General features: G+C 41.9%; 1 protein-coding gene across 1 annotated transcript in view; it reads left to right on the forward strand.

The window, feature by feature from the left end:
* Positions 1-12805, forward strand: part of LHX8 (LIM homeobox 8) — a 34086-nt gene that overhangs the window by 3279 nt on the left and 18002 nt on the right. The window contains exons 3-7 of the mRNA XM_063628008.1: positions 4908-4994; positions 5415-5576; positions 9260-9381; positions 11386-11606; positions 12109-12212. Of these exons, the coding sequence (XP_063484078.1) occupies positions 4908-4994; positions 5415-5576; positions 9260-9381; positions 11386-11606; positions 12109-12212 (696 nt within the window). The remainder of the gene's footprint in view (positions 1-4907; positions 4995-5414; positions 5577-9259; positions 9382-11385; positions 11607-12108; positions 12213-12805) is intronic.

Genomic DNA, 12805 nt, shown 5'->3' on the forward strand with positions numbered 1-12805 from the left:
CCAGACCCCTTCCCTGCCCAAATCGGTTTTTAGGGAGATACACTCAAGGCTTCCCTTGAGCAGGAGAGGCACAGCCTGGGACAGGACGCACTCCGAAGTCTCTCAGGCTGTCTTTCCCATGGGCTTGCAAAAAGCCCTGTGGTCGCGGATGTTGGAAGACACCTTGGGTGGGCCTGCGGTCTCTGATTTTCAAATTTTCAATTTAGTAGGTAGGAACTGTCACGACGCAGGCGATTGCTTTTCCACCTGTGGACACACAAGATGATGTTTTTTTGATCAGAGTCTTCATTCAAAATTGGAATCAATTGGAGTTTGGGCTAAAAACCCTCATTACTAAGACCAAACAAACAAACAAACAAAAAGCTCTTTTGATTTTTAGCGCAAGCACCCTTGTAAAGTAGCAAGATAACTTTTCCATTGCCCCAGCCGAGGACGAGCGTGGGTAAGAGGCGTGACGCGAGCTCCAGGGAACCGGGCCACCATGAAGAAGCTATACCTTCGGACGCCCACCCCTGACAAAAGGTCAGAAGGTCGTTGGACCCCAGACCGACAGTAAGATCAGCCCTGGGATTCATAGCAAACACATTCCCCTCTTCTTGCACACTCGACCCCCAGCCAAAGGCTTATACCGCCTAGGACATAGAAATGGACTCACCGCCCAGAGGCTTACAGCTCAAGGAGGGGTGCGCGCAGCTGCACCCCGGGACAGGTCAGCATCCCACAGGGCGCCTGCAGTAAAGCCAGGCCAGACCAATCTTTTAGGTCTTCTGCTCCTGTCTGACGACCGTTCTTCTTCCCCAAGCCCAGAAACCTCTAAAAATGAATCATTTTCTCCACTTATGCAGAGATAGATGCTCTTAGATCAAGGTTGGTATTTTGAAAACCTGATTGAGAGCCGCCTGATTAGGCGAGGGTGGGTGGAAAGACCGCATAAACGCCCGCACCCCCGCCCTGCTTCCCTAACACAGCTCTAGCTCTCTCTGGATCTCCAAATGACCCGCGCAATAAATTCTCCTCGATAGTAGCCAGACAGTACCCCAGATTCACTTTAAACCCTAACACACACACACACACACACAAACACACACACACACACACACACAAACTGTAATTAAATATCCAAACTGGACCTTTATGTTTAATTCCACTTTCAACGAAATCCTGCTCTATACACGTCTTATGGCGCCAATGTTCTGCACGACTCTGACTTTCCATTCGGAAGAGCGGTCTCCAGAACGATGCTATTTCATGGAAAATGCATTATGTGAATTTCTCCACCACCCCCAATACCGATTTCTGCATTTGATGAAAAACACAAGTCTTTCTGGTTCCCACGCACAAGTTAGCTTTTTGAAAAGTCAGTCCACCCCAATCTTTCAATTTTCTAAGAGGGCACAGATTAATTATAGCGTCCTCCTCCCTTCGCTCAGTAAATTTAAACGAGATCTCCCAGAGAGGACCGGCAGGGGGATGGCTAATATTACTTGTGCGCAGCTGCGCGAAAAGAAAAACAATGGCGATAGGAAAATGCTCTGAAGACTCTAGTGTTTATGGGAGAAAAATGCAATGGAGGAAAAACTAAATTTGTAGTGGTAGCTCGGTCCCAGACTCTTACACAGGCTCACTTCATCGCAGGAAAGGCTATCTGTCTCCTCCGCTAGCCGGCTGCTGACCGAGCTGGGGTCTGGGCAAGATCATTTCGATCTTTTTCCTCTATACAAATAAGGCAAGGAGATAAGATACGTGTGTGTGTGTGTGTGTGTGTGTGTGCGTGTGTGTGTTTTACATATATATTTCCATCTAATTAAAGCAAAATCCTAGATTCTGTTAAAGGCCTTTAAGAAATAGACTCCTAGATCTTCTTAGTTTCAGAAGTTTGCTTAGTTTTTTTAAATGGAAACAAAAATCATTAAAAAGAATCTTTTAACCAAATTTGTCTTTATACACTAAATAATGAAATAAAGTTTATACCACGAAGAGTCTGTTTAAACAAACACACCTTCCAATCTTAATCAAAATTATGGTACCCTGAGTACCTCCCTCCGCCGCTCCCCCGCCCCGCAGTCAGAACTTGAGGCAGCAGACAAGGCTGCTCGGGCTTATATTTTGTCTAGGAGATGAAAGAGCAATACTCATTAGCAACATACTTTTGTCTTTCTTGTAGCCTTGATTTCAAATCTAGTCGCAAATCATAAGCTTTTGTGTTGCTCAGATGTTCCTTCTTTATCTTAATGAGAAAACTTTTCTGAAAGGGAGCGCGAACTGCTAGATAAGTCAGCCCCCAGGCTGCCAGGAGCGGTGGCATTCCTCGGCTACACCGGAGAGCTGCGAGTTTCAAGAGAATGACTAAAACTTTCAAGTCACCCAGACCTCCACTTCCCCTTCTGCTTGCTGCAGAAAGAGATGTAACCTGAATCTTTGTTTAGGTTTGGGTTGGGGAGCGAGAATTTAAAAGTTATGGCAAATGCAGACAGCAGATTTTTTAAAGTCAAGTTAACAGGACATCCCCCAATTTTTTTTCTTTAGTACTAAACCTGAAGTCAGTTGGCGTGTTCTGATAAAGATTTTAACATGTAGAGAAGGCGGGTTTTCCTGAAAGAGGTGAAGCAATTTCTCCAGGAAAAGACTTTCCCCCACACGCCCCCTTCCTTTATATTAGGTTCCACCCTCTGGAAAACAAAACTTTTTTTTTTTCTTTTCCTGGAGGGACAGAGCTCAGTGAAGCTGGGAAAGGAATTTTAAGAACGGTTCATCAGAAAGTGGTCAGGCCACAGCGGCCTCTTTGGACGAAGACACACTTGTAGCATTATCCTTCTCGGCATCAGCTTTTATTAGTGGATCGGGGCGGGGGAGGGGGGAGATCTGCAGACACGGACAGCCTCTGACCCTCTGGAGTTGGTATGTGATAAGCAGCCCTAGCAGTGCCATGTATTGGAAGAACGATCGGATGTTTGTGTGTAAACTAGTAGCAAAGGACGTGCCGGAGCTGGCAGTTCCCCCTGAGAAGGTGAGCGAGCCGACGCCTGGCCAGACCAGCTGAATCGCAGTGTCCTTGAAACTCGAGTTGTTTGGGCTCCTAAACAAGGTTCAGAAACTACCTGTAACGGCCTCATCTTCAGACCTGGCAATTTTTTTTTTTATTACGTAGTAGCGTTAGTCAGTAATCATTGCACTCCCCCCCAAAAGCTCACTTAACCTGAGACATGGAGACTGTAATTTGGGAGATGAAGCCTCGAGCCTAAGGCGCTCTCAGGTCCATGTGAGTTGTGCTTTTGTTCTATTTGCTGTGGTGATCGTGGCGGTCCGGGAGAGTGGGTCGGGAGGACTGGGCGGCTGTCGGCTGGAACCGGAGACCCGGCTCGTTTCGCTCGGCTGCCCGCGGACACTTGCCTGCCCTGAGGCACACCTCCCTCTGCGGGGCTCCAGAAAGGCCTCCGGGATCTCAGGGCTTGCCGGGAGAGCCATTTTACCTAAAATGCCAAAAGAAAACCGCAGGGCACAAAACGAGTCACGCGGTTTGTCTGAGTAGATTGGGGAAGCTGACAAGCTCTCACCTCACTCGGGAGGCAGGACCTGTGGGTATTTGGTGTTTTAAGTTTGAAATCATCTGCAGCCTGTCCGAGGGCCTCAGCAGGACGCGCGCGGGGCGCCCCTATTTCTTTGCTCCGAAGCCGGTTTGGGACACCAGGCGAACGCGGAGCTGTTCTGCTTAAACGCCCTTTGTGTGTGAGGACGCGGCCTCAGTGCAGCTACTCTGGGTCCCGCGTAGGGAGCGCACCCCAGAAAGGGAGGGTCTCGGCCGAGGGTCCGGGAGGCCCCCAGGTTGGTATCTCGCCTGGTGCTTCCACAGGGAGGGAGAAGGGGAGGCGAACAGTCAGAAACGCAGAAGTGCGAGCCGCTCGAGTTCGGGGGACCCACCCGCCCCCGAGCTAGAGTTTTTGGAAACGAAAGCGGTCTAAGCCCAGAGACGCTGCGTTTTCGTTTAAGAACAAAACTCCAGCAAATACTTGGAAACACTTGGGTAACGCGCGTTGTTTCTTTAAAACATTTTGTCAGAGGTTGGGTGAGTTCTTTTAATGGCACAAATTAAATTCAGCTGGATATTTTCCATTATTCTACCCGCTTTTTGCGCTGGTTAAAAATAATCCTTTGGTAGCTCAAATGTTGACTTACTGAGCAATAAGTGGCAATTTACACCTTAAAGAAACGAGTGTAAATCACTCGCGACTCTAATTGCTGCAAGTTTACGAAAGAGCTGCTGGCTCGGTTTAATCTGAAGCATTTTCATTCAAATTGTCATCGGAACAAACACCAGGCTTCTTAAATCCCGCTGTAATTAGCTTTCAAGTATCCTATTAAACCTCTTCACCTTTCGGGCTATCCTATTCAAAAAGCCCCCTTTTAAAAATATATGTGTGTCTTGCTCTTTTAATTGAGGTTATTAAAGAAATCAAGTTTCTTCTCCCACCCCCTCCTCAATCCTCTTTTCTTCTCGCGCACTCCACCTCCCACTGCCCCGCACCCCCTTTAGCCCGGTGTTCCCCGCTCCGCTATGATTGACGTCTGGAAAGAAAGCGCTTTGTGAGGGGATGATTGTTATTAACTTGTTATCCCCGGCGGGGGGGCGGGGAACCGACGTGCCCGGGTGAGCGCCGGGGACCCGGAGCCCGGTGAGCGCGGGACGAGCTACCGGCGCTCGGGTGGCGGCCGCCAGCGGCCGGCGAAGGAGGCTGCGCGCCAGCCCGCCCGCCCGCGGCGCCCGGGCTCAGGCGCCGTGACGGCTGCACGCGCTGCCCCGCACTCTGAGGGCCTTCATTAGCTCGCTCCCTGCGCCGAGGTTGGGGCGCGCAGCACGCTCGGAACTTCTGATCTGTTTCTCCATACTTTCTCCCCCTCCTACTCTGCAGTGCCAGGGGCTCATGTCAGAGGAGTGCGGGCGGACTACAGCCCTGGCGGCCGGGAGGACTCGGAAAGGCGCCGGGGAAGAGGGACTGGTGAGTGCGGAGGGGCTCGCGTGTTGGCAAGACTGGCCGTGGGGAGGCGGCGCAGGACGAAGGGCCGCTGTCTCCGCGCTCCTTCCAGGGCCCAGCTGGCCCCTCCTGCAGCAGACAGAGGACCGGGCGGGGAGGGTCTGGGTGCGGTGGGAAGCTTAGCTGGCCTGCGAGGAGGGCAGGGCGGCAAGACTCCCGGGGTCCGAATAGGTCAGGGGTCGGCAGCCCCGGCGGGTGCGCGGCCAGAGCTTGGACTCGAGGAAGAGGGCGAGAATCGTGACCTCAAGAAGCTGGGGGTGGGGTGGGGTGGGGTGGGGTGGCCAGGGGGAAGGGAGGGGAGGCGGTGGGGGCGCCCTTGTGGGTAGGTGGGATGCGAAGGGGAGGAGGGGTCTAGAAACGCCTGCGCCTCGCGGTTTCCTGCAGGTGAGCCCCGAGGGAGCGGGGGACGAGGACTCGTGCTCCTCCTCGGCCCCGCTGTCCCCGTCGTCCTCGCCCCGGTCCATGGCCTCGGGCTCCGGCTGCCCTCCTGGCAAGTGTGTGTGCAACAGTTGTGGCCTGGAGATCGTGGACAAATACCTTCTCAAGGTAGGATAGGGCCTCGGGTGCGAGGCCCAAGGGGAGCGGGCGTAGCGTGGGAGCTCTGGGGAAAGAGTAATGTTGCCCCCACCAACCTTTCCGTTCGAGTTCTGGATGGAGGTTGTAGACTTTCGCAGAAAATCAGCCCAGTTTAGGGCAACTCATGCGGTGGGATAAAGTGAGAAGAAATCCTAGACTCTTCTATGTCGCTGCAAAACAGCTAATGTGTGACACACCCTGGTCTGGACGCGCCGGATGTGTGTGGATGCGCTGGAGTCAGTGGAAGGGAAGTGGAAAAACCCTTATCCATTCTGAGACAGAAACTTGCTTAGTTATTTTTTACCCAGCCCCGGATTATTCCTTTCCTAAACATCTTTGTTCCCTCTAAATGGACTGTGGTCTCTCCACCCCAGTGACGCCCACGCCCATGCCGCTTAGAAGAATTTTAAGTTGGTATGTATTAACTGATTCCCCTTTGCAGTGTCTCTTTTGGTGAAAGCCACTGTAAAGTAGCTTAAAGGATCTTTTCTGGACAAATTTTAAAAATACGGTCCTATGTTTTTTACAGTTACCTGAGGCTCTTCCAAAGTAAAAGTTTATAGGTGCATTTAAATAAAAACCATTTCAATATCTTCCTGCTCTTATTAAGGTTTAATACTTCTAGGCCACTCAATGCTGTTGTTACGTCATCTCGAGTGCTTGGGGAGAAAATGGAAATTGATATAAAGTTAGACACACACAGCCTGGGAAGAAGTGTTTCAAGTGTGGTTTGAGAGTTGACTGTCTTAATTTGTTTTACTTTTCTCCTAAAATATTGTGGGGGAATTTTGTTGTAGAAATTTTGGCAGGTCACAGTTATCCACCTCAGTGCAGATCATGGTCCCATGTGTCTTAATCAGAATATCACGGGGTTTCAACTTAAATAGCTTTTTAAAACCACTATTTAAAATAATGGTCTCTCCTACACTGACTTAGTAGCAAACCAGTTCACTGTCTATTCTCTCCCCACCCTGCTTAGGTTTTCAAAAGGATTAATTATGGAGAGTATGTGTTCAAAATTCGTGTTTGTGGGTTTCAGTTTCTACCTCAACATACAAAGCTTCATCTGTAAAATGGGAATGCTACCCTATAGATAAAACCTAGAGAAAATGCCAAAAGAAGTTTTGGTAAAAAGATTCAAAAATGACTAAATTAATCTTACTTGGTGGTTGATTCTTAAAGCTGGCAAATTAACATTGGCTTTCTCTTTAAATCCGCATTCTTAAGATTCCACTTTCAGTGTTTCTAAAACAGCCTTTTGGATATTGCAAAATCATCTTTTGGGTTAAAACTAGCATCTTATTTTTAATGAGCCCTCTCAGTAATTACCGTAATCATTAAGAATGTTTCTGAGTAGACCTATGAAGGCTCTAACACTTCACAGAGATGATGTAGAAGGGTTATGATGAAGTGACATTTAACACACCCTCTGAAATAGATAATAGTTTCTAGTGTTAATCTTGTACACATTTATATATTATATATCTTTGTATTGTATAAAAATCTAAGTTAAGTGAGTTACATAAAGCTTTCCTTTGTAATAGGGCAGGAGTCCTCCCAATGAAGTCTTCCATGTACAGTATTATTGTACCACTTCTTGTATTCTTTAGTGTGTAAGTTCTGACTAAAGTTTGATACTATATGATTGACAAAAACTGAATTATTAACCTTTATTTTCCATTTTGAGTACTTCCTGCGGATAAGTTTGAGTTTAACTTAAGTCACTGATTTAAAAAAAAATGTTAGACCTAGTATAGAAATATTATTTTAGGGTGTAACTAATATAGAAAAACACTATCTTGTGAGGCAAATAAAATGGAGTTAGAACAGAAAAGAATGACAGGAGTTAGATGCATTGATTACCTTGTCCAATAACTTCAGTGCTCTGTCCTTTGGGTAGTTTTTCTGGCTCGGTCCAAGTTATATGTTTAGACATACACAGATTAGATCAATAGCAGGTTTATAGTCTCCAGAATCTCCTCTCTTCACCTTACTTTACTCCCTGGCAAAGAAATGGAAGATAAAGAGACGTTTTAGGAGGGAAGTGAACTTTGAAAAAAGGTGACAACCAGGTCTGGCTTTAGGAGGGAGTAAGAGAGAGGCCATGGCTCTTCCCCTAAAGCCTAGCTTTAAAAACAAAACAAAACAAAATCCTGGGTAAGATTGAAATACAGAAGGCCCTAAACAGTGGAATTTTAGAGGAAGCCTGTTCTTCTAAACTTTATACTGGTTGGTCCCATTTTAGGAAAAAAAATATAAGGAAAATGCTTTTTTATTTCCAAGACAGTATTAAACATTGTTAATATTATTTATTCTGATTTCCTCAGATTTCTTTCTGTTTTCATTGTTATTTTAAATATTGTCTATAGTGAGCATGTAAGTTCTAAGTTCTTGTAAAGACCAAAACTTTTTGAATGTCATCAAAATGACACTCTCATTAATGCTTTGGAAAGAGACACATAACTGTAATTAGAAGTCAGTAAAACTTTCAGCTTCGAAGTACCTTTCATATATCACAGAAAAACATGTTGGACAGTAGTTCTAATTTGATGGACACATAGTCTTTATTATGGAATAGTTAAGCAAAAGCCATATCTCACAGTCATTTACTTTCCTATTTTAGTCATTGGATCCATTTTTAGGGTGTAATTGGTGTTTTTGTATGTTACTGTTCTTTTACATGAAATTCAATTAAGCATAAATCAGGTTCTTGTGTCCACTTAACAAGAGCAAACTTTGGGAGCCTGCATTGCATGCAAGCCAGTTCTATCTAATACACATCTTCATACTCCAGGGCTAAAGTTGTAGCGCTTATAATATAATGGCAACAGTTTAAAGTGAGAGTAATTATGACTTGTTCCCTGGATTGACAATATTTCATGTTCCTATTTAGAAAGTATAAAATACTGGCCTTATTAAACACCATCTTATGTTTTACTACTTGAAGTGTAAGTGGAAAACAATGCTTGGGTGCTTTTTTAGAACCACTTATGATTAGATTTATTTTTTTCTCCCGTAGCCAAATCAGTAAGCAGTTTTACCAGTATACTTTACTACTTATTGCTATTGTTTCTGTTCAGCTGTTTAATATTAGAAGATAGCCCGGGCTTCTGCTACATCAACATTTAAATTTATCTGAGCAATTTCTGTCCTGTATAGGTAACTATCTTACAAACCTGCATTTTCACTTTCTTTATTTTCTGTTTAGGGGGTATACAGTTTATAATTGTTTAGCCAAAAAATAGGTTGAGAGAGTATGTGTTTTGTCTTCTTTAACCACAAGGTTTCATGCTGGGAAGAACTTGGTAAAATATAACAAAAAAACCTGTATGTAGGACTTTAAAGTAACCAAACTATTCCCTGTGTTCATAAGGGTTCCATTTAAGAAAGAAAGAAAAAGCAACCTGAATTCTTCAAAGGAATAGAAAATATTATAAACACAAAATGTGGCATATGTTAGTATAAATTTTTGGTTGAGGTCTAAAACATAATATATCCAGATACATGTTTACAAAAATGACACCTTTTGGATGAAAACATTCAGAGCATGTGTTAATATATTAAGGGGCCAGTTTTTTAAATTGCCCAATACACAAAACCAATGAATACTTTTCTTAAATATGGTATTACAGTGGCTTCTCTTCCCTTCACAGGTGAATGACCTATGCTGGCATGTCCGGTGCCTCTCCTGCAGTGTTTGCAGAACCTCCCTAGGAAGGCACACCAGCTGTTATATTAAAGACAAAGACATTTTCTGCAAACTTGATTATTTCAGGTATGCTATGAAGCTTTTTCTTAGTAGATACTTGAAATTATTATGCAAAGAGACTTTTGTAATAGGCTTTTTCTTGTTCAGTTTTATTTAATGAAGCCGAGTTTTTCTTATTTCAGAGATTTCAAAATGAGGGTGCTTTCCTGTTTGAGATATAATGTGTATAAATAAGCATGTTTATCCTTTTTGGGAATTCAGTGGACAAAAGTTAATTTTAAATAATACTTTCACTTTGGGGAGTGAAAGTTTGAGGCATTACAAACAGGGAACCTTTTTTTGCTGTACATAGGTATAAAGTATGAAAAACAAGATGACTTATGACAACGCCCCTGTTTGGTGAGAATGGTTAGATGAAATAAAATCATTATGGGGGAGAAAAATCAAGATTTTGTTATGCTTTTACCAGTTTACCATAGAATGATCCCTACTTATAAACCTATAAAATTCTAAGGGTTTGCACACCATGATAAACCATAGTATTCAGAAGAATTGACCATTCTGTTATAAATACATCCAATCTAATTCTGCCTCAAACTTCTTTTGTCCGATCTTCAGTTTCTGAAATTAGATGAGATATCACATTTTCTGTGATCTCTGTATAGTTTAAATTTAAGGTTTCTTCCAAGGTGTAATTCTGTATGAACGGTTGTGTAGAAATTAAAATAATTCTCAAGAATGACTTTTAAAAATTACAACATACTTTATTTACTTTTCTAAATGAAGAAAAATGTTCATTGTAAAATGGGGAAATTAATACTACATAATAAAGGCTGTAATACTAATTATGTTTATACTCCATTTCAAAAAATGATTTCGAAGAGTTTAGTGATTAATTTAAATAAAAATTGCTAGGTAATTTAAGGTAATTTATGAGACCTAGAGTCTTTTATAAAATCACAGAACTTTATAAGTACCAAAAAGGCATATTTCTCCGCAGGTTTACTTTTTATTACTTCAATATTGTTAATCATTTGCTTCCTTGTTCACTTGGGATAGGCTAATGTTAATTTTTTGTAGTAACTTAAAGCCCTTTGAAAGGTTTGCTTTGAAAGATTCAAGTGAAAGTCTAGTTCTTTAGGATTTTTTAACTCCTTGCTTCATGTTATATTATATTCTGAAATTTATCTTTAGGATTCTATTTTTCAGAGTAACTAAAAAGCAAAGTGGTAATAGCTTTAAAGATGTATCTATCAATAAATAGATACTGAGTAATCTAGTGTGATTCGGGCATGCAGGGCCACGACTGTGATTGTGATAGGAGACATGACAAAGAGTTCCAGTCACTCAGGCTGTAAGACGAAAAGAACTATTTACATATAGCTTTGGTATTTTAAGATTGACCTGTATTTAATGTCCAGTTAGGACTCTGAAAATTTAGAAAATATTTCTTTCCTCCTATGGATAGCAATACAATAGCTTTTTCACCAAAGGAAACATTTGTGACTTTTCCTTTCTCACCCACCAGGGTGAAGAATTTCTGTTATATACATTCTTTGATAATTTCAACATTAAATATTTACGTATTTTAACATCCTAAAAATGATATTCAAATCATTTTCTAATCATCTAAACTTGGTTTTAAGAAGTCATTATTTATATCTTCAGTTTTTCAGTATAAATATCTTCAGCATACTTCTGCACTTTTAGATTTTCAGTCTGGAGAGTATGTGTGTTTATCTTGATTCTTTAGGTAAATTTATAAATGCACTGATATTTGATACAACAAAAGGGATTTTAAAACTCATTTTAAAAGAAAACTTCAATCTTCTTTTAGAGGAACAGAGAAAAGGTCTTATTTTTATAAACAGGTTTGAGTTGTGACCCTATCTCATCTTGATTGCTTATTATATTGACTTTCAGAAAAATAATTGATTCGTTTCATTCTCACAATATTTAAATACTTAGGTTATTTCAATGGGGTAACATAATGTGCTGGTTTAATATTCGACTGATGAATATCTCACCAGGCATTAAAATATTTACCTTCCACACCTCTGTTTAATGTAGAAGGTATGGAACTCGCTGCTCTCGATGTGGGAGACACATCCATTCTACTGACTGGGTCCGGAGAGCCAAGGGGAATGTTTATCACTTGGCATGCTTTGCCTGCTTTTCCTGCAAAAGGCAACTTTCCACAGGAGAGGAGTTTGCTTTGGTGGAAGAGAAAGTCCTCTGCAGAGTGCATTATGACTGCATGCTGGATAATTTAAAAAGAGAAGTAGAAAATGGTAAATATGTACTTAAATACTTTTGAGTCTTCAGAGACAGTGAATACAGGAATAAAAATAACTTTTCCTAAGGTCATCTTAATGCATTATTTTGTACAATGTATAAGTGTGGTAAAACTCATTAAGTAGTCTACTGTTTGTGATGGTCTCTATTTGTTTATTTACAAGGAAGGCCATGGTGTATTTATTTTGTGCCATATTCTCAGGCAGCAGCTTTGAGTCAGGGTTTTGCTTTTCTTTTTGTAAACAGTTGTTTTCCTGTATTTGCTGGGCCTTAGATATGTACTTCTAACTTTTTGAACTTTTCACTAAATATACAAGTCTGCAAATGGAATATTTTTTGTACAGTATGTCTGTAGTATGTTTTAAAACTTAAGGCATTTTGCCATCTAGAAAACATATACAGTTACACAAAAAGCCAAGAGATATAAGAAACCTGTTATTGCAAGATGGGTTTACCCATTTGAATTACCAACATATATAGTATGTTTTTTAAATGCAGGTAATGGGATTAGTGTGGAAGGTGCCCTCCTCACAGAGCAAGATGTTAACCATCCAAAACCAGCAAAAAGAGCTCGGACCAGCTTTACAGCAGATCAGCTTCAGGTAAGCATAACAACGAATTTTTGATTTTTGAAGCCCCTCCCAACCAAAAAAACAAAAAGCAATCTCCATGCTGCCCAAAATCATTTTTATGTTTTCTAAAAAATTAGCCTATGTGTTTTATGAAAACTAATTTGGTGAATATATGAAAACATACTTATTGCCCTGAAGTGTTTGCATTTCTAGCATCATAATATGAAATAGTCATTCAAGTTTTGTTTCCCTGGGGTCTATTGGTATCAGCATCAAAGTGGAAACAAAATATTTTGTCCTGACTTCCTGATTACGTCATTCTGAACCAGGCATTTATATTACTACACATAATTGCAATGGAAGACGAAATATTTTGAGACTCTGAAAAGAGACATACATGTCCCATGTGAGTCTATGGGACACTAATGTGTTAGTCTTTTTAACAAACTGCAATGAGTCATTTAATGAACACAATTGTATGGTTTTTGAGTAGGAAATAATTGAAAGTGCCTTAAAGTAAACAGGAAACTACTGGTTGACTACAATTGAGCAGATTCGTGTATGTTTTTGAAGGTGGTAAAGGGAGTACTTCTATAATTTGATGTTAAAGGTTTATTATGTCC

Source organism: Symphalangus syndactylus, chromosome 12 (assembly GCF_028878055.3).
Source record: "Symphalangus syndactylus isolate Jambi chromosome 12, NHGRI_mSymSyn1-v2.1_pri, whole genome shotgun sequence".
Lineage (NCBI taxonomy): Eukaryota > Metazoa > Chordata > Mammalia > Primates > Hylobatidae > Symphalangus > Symphalangus syndactylus.